This window comes from Musca autumnalis, unplaced genomic scaffold (genome assembly GCF_047663935.1).
Source record: "Musca autumnalis isolate F117 unplaced genomic scaffold, ASM4766393v1 scaffold_5, whole genome shotgun sequence".
Taxonomy (NCBI): Eukaryota; Metazoa; Arthropoda; class Insecta; order Diptera; family Muscidae; genus Musca; species Musca autumnalis.
The window spans coordinates 46,551,252-46,560,509 of NW_027412088.1; the positions used below are offsets into that span (position 1 = coordinate 46,551,252).

Genomic DNA, 9,258 nt, shown 5'->3' on the forward strand with positions numbered 1-9,258 from the left:
ATTTTCCTTACGCCATTTACTCTGTGTGTCCACACCAGCAAAAATGTAAAAAAAACTACGTCTCCACATTGCCTCCATGGGTAAATATGGAATGTTTTTATTTCGTGTCATATGACATTGATAGATAGTGTAAACTACCTCTAAAACCGCGAAAACGCATGGTTTTTGGATCCGTCATTACAACAAAATCTGCAAATGTTATCCTATTTTCCGAAATGCCATTTATTGAATAGGGTGGTTATTTTTGCACGTAGAAGCTTGAAATTTTGCCAGAGCATGTATTTTAGCTTTATGTATCAGATTCCATCAGAAAACGAATCTCGATTTTCATGTGGATTACGTCTTCGGGCATTTATGGTGACGATATATTTGTGATCAGGGTGAAGATCTACCTGGAAAAAATTTCACCCGATCCAAGGTTAGTGGGTAAAATCGTCTTATCCATATTTAGTACCAAGTCTTTTTAACCTAAAAAGTTAACACTAATTTCAACATGAACCTTGTATGTATTAGCATCTTTAATCTTTATTTTTTCTCTCAAATCTTTAAAAACGTTCTATGACAATATATAAAATGTTTAACATTTTTTACTTATACACTAATAAATGCAACAGTTTCCAAATCACTTGACGTTATTTTCGTAAAATCAATCAATAACTTTTACGTTTAGCTTGTAAATAAATGCACTTTCTCCCCAAATATCTATGAATGACATTTCGTTGTTTACATACGGAACACACCAAACTTGGTGCCATTCCCAGGATTGTTAAGAGCAGCCTTTAAGCTCAATCCCAAAACTTGACGGGTATTTGCGGGATCAATAATACCATCATCCCACAAACGGGCAGTACTATAATAGGGGGAACCTTCCTTTTCGAATTTGTCGATTATGGGAGCTCTCAATTTATTGGCTTCCTCTTCGCTGAAATCTTTGCCTTCGCGTTTTCTTTGATCGGCGGTAATTTGGGCCATTACATTAGCAGCCTGAGTTCCACCCATGACAGAGATGCGAGAATTGGGCCACATGTAAAGGAATCTGGGTGAATAGGCGCGACCACACATACCTGTTAATACAAAATTAAATGATTTAAATACATGAAATTTGAATTGATTTTTATTTATTTTTTACTTACCGTAATTGCCAGCTCCGTAAGAACCACCAATGATAACAGTGAATTTAGGCACATTTGCACATGCCACTGCTGTTACCATCTTCGCACCATTTTTGGCAATACCATTTGCCTCCGCATCACGACCAACCATGAAACCGGTAATATTTTGCAAAAATACCAATGGAATATTACGTTGAGCACACAATTGGATAAAGTGAGAACCTTTCAAGGCACTTTCAGAGAACAATACACCATTATTGCCAACAATGCCCACTGTATGACCATATAATTTGGCAAAACCACACACCAAAGTTTCGCCGTAGAGTTTCTTGTATTCAGTAAAACGGCTACCATCAACAATACGTGCAATAACTTCACGTACATCGAAGCTCTTGGTAAGGTTGGGTCCAACAATACCATACAACTCACGTGGATCATATTTGGGTTCTTCGATGACATTTTCCATGGAATTATTTGAAGCTTGTATGGCCTTCTTACTTGAGTACAGCAATTGTTCGTTATAGTTATTTGTGGCGGGCAGGTTTAAATTGCTCACAACTTGGCGTGCCAAATAGAGAGCATGTTCATCATCGACAGCATAATGATCGGTTACTCCGGAAGTTTTGCAATGCAGATCTGCACCACCCAAATCTTCGGCAGATACTTCTTCACCTGTGGCTGCCTTAACTAGCGGTGGACCAGCTAAAAAGATTGTGCCTTGTTTCTTAACAATTATACTTTCATCGGCCATAGCAGGAACATAAGCACCACCTGCCGTGCAGCTACCCATAACAACAGCAATTTGTGGAATGCCCATAGCTGACATATTGGCTTGATTGTAGAAGATACGTCCAAAATGCAATTTATCGGGGAAAACTTCATCTTGGCGAGGTAAGTTGGCACCGCCAGAATCAACAAGGTAAATACATGGCAGACGATTTTCTTGCGCAATTTCTTGTGCCCGCAAATGCTTTTTAACGGTAATGGGATAATAAGAACCACCCTTGACTGTGGCATCATTTGCAACAACTACACATTCAGTACTGAAAGATATACAGATATTCGATATTTAGAATTTTGTAGTTTCGATTTAACTTCATGCCAATCTTACCCACAAATGCGACCAATGCCGGTAACAATGCCTCCAGAGTTTACAACTTCTGAGCCATATAACTGATAACCAGCCAAGGTACCTAATTCCAAGAAGGGAGAACCCTTGTCCAACAGCTTGTTGATACGTTCACGGGCCAAAAGTTTTCCTAGAAATGGGGAAATAGTCCATGTCATAAGTGTAAACTATGAATAATACTAAATTTGGTTTGTTAGATCGGTGATGAACTGTTCGTATGTGGTTCTTCAAATGTATATGAATCCTTACAGATCGAAATTACCCGACCATCGATTAGCGTTTTAGATTTTTATCTCAAAAAGGCACTATCTTTTCTCAAAAAGATGCTCATTAAAAGGCATAAGTCGAGTTTAGGGCCAGGTCCCTTCCAACCAATATAACGTCTAATTTTGAAAGAAAATTTAACTGCGGCCTTTACAATTGGTCGGCATTTATTGAAATGGTCGGCTTTAAAAATATGTATGTTTGTATTTGTGGAACTTTAAAGACCCATATCTCGGGAAGTATGGACTTGTGCAAGACAAAATTTATATCATTATACTCAGGTCCCCAAGGGAATATATATCATCAAGATCTTAGACCAGGCCCTAAACTCGACTTGTTCCTTACAAACGCTTGATGCATTTAAACCCAACCAAGCATTACTTCCTTTTCCAATTCTTATTTACATTTTCCCCATCAAACTCGAATTCATTCACTTTCCTTTCATTCAACTTACCTCTTGAGGTATGACGTTCAATAGCCTTGGCACCACCACCTGTCAACACTTCACTTGTAATTGAACGTAGTTCATTGACCAAATTTGACATATCTTTTTCATTTTCCTATACGCGTTTTGGGGTGCGCAAAAAAAAAACGATAAAATGTCAATAAGCAATTATGCAATTACATGTCAAAACAAAACTCACCTTGAATTCAGATGAATTCTTATCAACCGCAGTCGGCAAGACATTCGCTTCTCCAACATGCAACAGGCGAACTGATCCTGTGCGCCATATTTGTGTGTTTAGAATTGTTCTTAATTTTAACATGATTTCGTTAGATTTGAATGACAAAAAAGTAGAAAAATAAATAACAACACACCTTTTAAAGGTGCAATAGAAAAAAAGAAGGGACTCAACAAAAAAATAACCGAAATGATCAACGATCGTCTACGTCTGACAATTATGAAACGACTTCAGCAGAGTACGAAGTCAATGGAATAAATAATAACGGCGACGGTCGAATCAATTAAGCCGTCGACGAACACCTATATAAACGCGTTACTAATTCAGAATACGATCACAAACTTTAGTTGTTTTCCAGAACCTACCTTCAGTATAGTATATTAAATATTCCCGTACTCCAAAATCTACCAAAACTTGCATTTCTCTTTAATCCTCCCAGAACATTTGTCGAACATATTTGATATTTAGCAATGTTTTTACATGGGTAGAAATTATTGTTTACACTGAAAGGGTTAAACAAAAAAAATGGCACTGAATAATGGTGTGAACAGAATGAAATACGCCGTTTTTTTCACGATTCAAATGCTGCTTTATTCATTTGAATTAGGTAGTACTTGTCCTTTAAGGCCTGCGTACATAAGCTGCCTTGCCTGATTGCCTTGCTTTCCTGCTTCATTTCTGACATAATAAAAATAAAAGAATAAAGAAGGCCGAGCAAATTTCGAACTGGGTTGCCCTTTTCTTTTTTATTCTTTTATCAGAAGCAAGCAAGGTAAGCAGGCGAGGCAGCTTATGTACGCAGGCCTTTAGTCTTTTACATGAAACTGAACGTGAAAAATCTGCGTATTTCATTGTGTTTCTACCTTTATGCTCTCTTCTCCTATTTACTGCTAGACAAACTTGGTGAATAAAACTAGCCAGCATGTTTTCTCACAATAATCTTGTTTTCCATGGAAAAATTACCAAAGTAGATGCATTAGCCCAGCTGATCGAACTTGAACTGTAACAATAAACAAATTTTGACATTTTAGTTTTGTTCCTTTACTTTTTTAGTTCTGCTTCCTTCACGTGCAAGATTCTTCAAGTTTTAGCACTTTTTACTCGAAAAGCGTTCCTTTACCTCGGACACCATACAATTCATGTCATTTGGGAACAATTTACAACTTTTAATACTTTTGCTGGTTTTACCATTTTCAAAAGCAAAGAAACATACCATTTAATGGTGAAAGTAGAAAAAGAGCGAACTGTCAAAATTGTTCTAAGTCTGGTCCACACTAGAGCGATTTCATAAAAAATTTCATGAAATTAGGCGCTCTTAGATCGAGTTCCCCACTGCGGTAACTTCATGATATTATGCTTGGTTTACATTTACGAAATCCACTCGATTTCAACTGTCAAATCCATAGGTTAAACGTCAAATGAAATCCAGATGAGCTATGGAATTGACAGTTGAAATCGAGTAGCATACTTTCTAACATCTACCAAAAACTACCTTAGCATAATGCTAAGTTTACATTTACGAAATCCACTCGATTTCAACTGTCAATTCCATAGCTCAAACGTCAAACGAAATCTCATCTGGATTTCATTTGACGTTTAACCTATGGATTTGACAGTTGAAATCGAGTGGATTTCGTAAATGTAAACCAAGCATTACTCTACTACGGAACTCGATCTAGTGACGCCCATTTTCATGTAATTTTTTCAATGAAATCGCTCTAGTGTGGCCCGGGACTAACGTAACAAGTTTTGCACAAAAGAAAAGGAACGGAAAAATAATAGATCCAACAGCAACGTCGAAAACAAACATGGCTACAAACAAACAAAATAAATTTCACTGTTTTTTATATTTGATTTCACTGGTTTACATTTTTTTATTTATTTTATTTCTTATATTTTGCTTTGACAGTGGTCGTTGTTTTATTTTGCCTTAATTGCCAAATAAATGTCAAATTTCATGAAATTAGGTGTTCTTAGATTGAATTACTCACTACAGCAATTTCATGATTTTACTGTTCTATGGAACTCGATCTAAAGACGCATAATTTCACGTCAAAATTTCAATGAAAATACTCTAGTGTGGCCCGGGACTTACTTTTTTGGGTTAAGGAACGCTTACCGAATTAATATGTGTGTTCGTTTACTCAAAATTTGTACAAATTGTTGCTGGATGCTGTTTGTTTACTCTACAGAACAATGCAAAAGACCTTAGCCGATTACTAGAAGTTACTGAACTTGTACAAATTGTTGAGTAAACGAACACACCTAATAATGGTAAAACATTAATAAACTTTGACGTAAATGAACAAAGCTTTTAATAGTAAAGCTTGAAAAGAGAGAGCTGTAAAATTGCTCTCACACAAAAGTTTTTTGAAAAACCTATACCCCGGTTACACTTAACCGGATTAGTCCAGTGGATTTAGATTTCAAATGTCAACTCCATAGCGCAAACGTCAAATAAATCCTCTCGAAGTGGGTAAACCCGGCATAAAACTCTAGTGTAACCGTACTACTAGGGATACACTAGAAAAATGGTAGAAACGTCAAGAAAGCTTTAGCTAATGGGTACTTTACACGATATGTTTTTTACATATGAGTTGTCACTTTGCATATACATTTTGTATGGGAGAAGTGACAACTCATATGCAAAAAACATATCGTGTAAAGTACCCATAACCTTTTTTATTAAACCATGTTCTAATGTAAATATAGAGTTAGCCGCATTTACGACATTTTATTTATTTGCTTTGCAATTGAAGCCAATTGATTAATTAAAGCTTTGTTCCTTTACGTGCAAGAATCTTCAAGTTGTACAACTTTTTACTCGATAAGCGTTCCTTTACTTCAGACACCATACAATTCATTGGAAGCAGATTATAATTTTTGTTACTTTTGCCGGTTTTACCATTTTCAAAAGTAAAGGAACAGACCATAAATAATTACTTTTTTAATTTTTTTTTTCTATTTTGTCCTTCGCATTAGCGAAATCTCCGACGATTTTACATCTCACATATCACGACGTGAGAACACCCCTTAAAAATTAAAACTCCTCTGCCTTCAAAATAACGACGTCAACCAAAAAAACATAGCCCAGACACAAAATTTAACGGCGTAACAACACAACGACATACACCGTATTTTCGTTTTGGCAAGTTGAAAGGGTTTTTTCATCTGCTCGTGTTAACAAATCTAAATTTTTTGGTGCAAAATGTTGAACGCTTCCCAATTATTGTTGGCTCGTAACATCTCCAAGGCTATGGTTAGATTCCACAGCCATGGTGGTATCCCCGGCGAGGTAAGTTAACTAGGAAGTGTTTCTTGAAAATTATGTCAGCCAGCCATATATGAGATAGATGTGTGGTTACATAATTTATGAAAATTTCCAAAGGAACTGCTGACTGATATTGATTTTTCTTTTCCTCTTTCTAGAACTTGCCCTTCAGCTTGAGAAACCGTTACAAGCTTACAGCCATTTTCACCACATTCACTGTCTTGGGTTTCGGCTCACCCTTCTTGATTGTCAGACATCAATTGTTGAAGGCCTAAACGGATGCAGTAATTTTAGGTTAGTATGAAGTGAGAAGAAGAAAAACTTGTGCATTGTTGTTATAGATAAAAAAGGGTAGAAATAATTAAGTGTTAAGGTATTTTTTGGTAGATGTTGGAAAATTTGCTAAAATTAGTGATTATGTATTGTTATACTAATTTTACATTTACGAAATCCATTCGATTTCAACTTTCAATTCCTTTGCGTATACGTCATATGAAAACTCAACTGAAATCCATTGGATTTCATTTGTCGTTTTAGCAATGAAATTTACAGTTTAAATCGAGTGGATTTCGTAAATGTAAACGTACTATTAGGTTCTGATTTTTCCAGATGAAACCCAATCGTTAGCGGTATATTGTAAATAACAGCTATCAGAAGATCGTAGTTCCTTTATCTATCCATGTTCCTTTATCTAGTAAAACGCCAGTGCTTTGTTTTGTCATAAAGGGAAAAAATTATCGTAAATTATTGCTGGTTCTGGAATAGATCATTTATTAACTTGAAAACAACGTATTTATTAACTCAAAAAACACTAAAAATTATTATGAGAATGAAAGCTTCAAAATCAGTTTTATAGTTAAATTGATTTCTAGATAATTAATCAGTGGTGAGCTACAATTCTGAGGAGGATGCTGTTTGGTGTTGAATGTTTTTATTTTAGGTTAAAAAAAATATTCCACATTCTTTAATAATTAATCATTTCAATTTATTTTTCTATTTACAGATTATTTGTTTGGTGTTAAGACAAAAGTGATGTCAAATCATTGTCCAACAATTGGGAATGGTTTATAAGATGTAAAGTTAATTCAAATAACACGAAATATAAGTCAGATAAAACAAAAAAAAATCATTTTTATTTCAAAGATTAATGTTAAAAAACGCAGACCATAGTCGGTCTTGCAAGGAGAGATGAAACAAGTCCGTGCTGCACTACTTCGAAGTTTATACTTCCCGAGTTATGGAAATTTAAAGGCCCCTAAACACGGTTGACTTTATCTCATTGTTTGGTACCATTATAGAGCTCTTGAACTCCAACGTCGGCAACACCTACGATGGCCGATAGATTCCAAAATCGGCTAAACAATATAGTAACCTTTTTTGGGATATTTAAAGGCACATTTTAAGTAATTACTTCCCTTGAACAACCTATGCTTGATGTTGTTGTTGTATCAGCATGAAACCTACGTAGAAGCATAGGTGCATAGGTTTGATGCTGGTTTCGGGCCAACCGGTACGGAAGAACTCGCTACCGTGGGATTGGCCTATGCTTGTGGTCAGTTGTAGTAAAGCATTTCAATAGGAACCTCTAAATCGAGAAGAGTTTACTTACCTAAAATCTACTTTGCCTCTGACTTTTACATTACTTTGTCTATGAAATGAAATTTCAAACAAAGCAACAATTTTTTAAAACTTCCAATTTCATTCTTCTTCGAGTTTTGAAGTCAAGTTTCTCCTAGATTTTCTTTTTATTAATTGACAAAAAAAAGAAATATGTTGAACATTACGAGGAATTTGTTGAACGTCTATCCTAAACCGATTTACAACAAGAATCTTTTAATACGCCATTATAAAGGTGGAGTGCCGGGATGCGTAAGTCTTTTTGATAAGTCATCTTCTTTATCATGTTCTTATTTACCTTTATTTTCTTAAGAATTTACCATTCAAACTGGATAAGCCGTACAGATTTACGGTGTTTTATTTAGTAGCTGGTGTTATTGGATTTGGAGCTCCATGGTTGGTTGTAATGCATCAAATGTTAAGACCCTATGATTATGAATAATTGATGAGTTCTTTGTAATCGACTTTGGATGTTTTGTGGGTACTCTTAAAAAGAAATAAATATAGAGGTTTGAACTATAAATACTCGACAATTGCTGTTGTACCACACCTATTCATATTACAGAATGGGTTTAGATAGTGGGATAGGATTGTAGTGTGTCGTTTGGGTTAAATTATTGGCTATACATCGATCGCTAGAAACTCTCACGCATTGCTGATATTCCAAATGTCAGTTTCTGGAAATGGTTTTGATTATCTGCCCGCGACCTGCCATTTTTTGTAATTTCAAGGCACATAACTCGGGAAGTATGGCTACCCCAGATAAAAAAGTATGTTTTTGTGTTTAGGACAATAACCCATATCTATGGTAAACAAACAAAGAAATGCAACTTGACCCCAAAATGTTCTTATAAATAGTAATATTCGCCAAATAGCCAGCATTCGAACGGGATTTAAGAGGTTGATTATGGATGGCAACCCACAGCAAATTTTGTAATATAATTTTCTATTTCCGCATTAAAATTTGTATTGTTTTAGAAATAAATTACTACAGTTGAGTTGCTATCCATAATCGACCCCTAAGACTCCTATGGGTAGGTGCAAAAGTCGGCTTCGCAAACTAAAATTTCTTATAAATTCTGTAAGGAGTAAAGTTCATGTAAATAAATTAAAAAAATTATAGACTTGTCCCATAAACAGCGATTGAGCAGATTTAAGACATATACCCCGGTTACACTTGAC

At 35.4% G+C, this 9,258-nt stretch overlaps 3 protein-coding genes across 3 annotated transcripts; 2 read left to right on the forward strand and 1 right to left on the reverse strand.

Moving 5' to 3' along the window:
* Positions 1-505: 505 nt before the first annotated feature.
* Positions 506-3,446, reverse strand: Mccc2 (methylcrotonyl-CoA carboxylase subunit 2). The gene is made up of 5 exons (XM_073988520.1): positions 3,150-3,446; positions 2,960-3,065; positions 2,224-2,371; positions 1,134-2,155; positions 506-1,064 (listed from the first exon to the last, which is right to left on the reverse strand). The coding sequence occupies exons 1-5, from the start codon at positions 3,270-3,272 to the stop codon at positions 724-726; spliced, it is 1,740 nt and encodes a 579-aa protein (XP_073844621.1). The 5' UTR covers positions 3,273-3,446; the 3' UTR covers positions 506-723.
* Positions 3,447-6,286: 2,840 nt separating this feature from the next.
* Positions 6,287-7,619, forward strand: COX7C (Cytochrome c oxidase subunit 7C). The gene is made up of 3 exons (XM_073988522.1): positions 6,287-6,483; positions 6,618-6,753; positions 7,463-7,619. Exons 1-2 carry the CDS (start codon positions 6,397-6,399, stop codon positions 6,732-6,734), a joined length of 204 nt encoding a protein of 67 aa, XP_073844623.1. The 5' UTR covers positions 6,287-6,396; the 3' UTR covers positions 6,735-6,753; positions 7,463-7,619.
* COX7CL (Cytochrome c oxidase subunit 7C-like) lies at positions 7,608-8,599 on the forward strand. Its single transcript, XM_073988521.1, has 2 exons — positions 7,608-8,328; positions 8,390-8,599. Exons 1-2 carry the CDS (start codon positions 8,230-8,232, stop codon positions 8,516-8,518), a joined length of 228 nt encoding a protein of 75 aa, XP_073844622.1. The 5' UTR covers positions 7,608-8,229; the 3' UTR covers positions 8,519-8,599.
* The last annotated feature ends 659 nt before the right edge of the window (positions 8,600-9,258 follow it).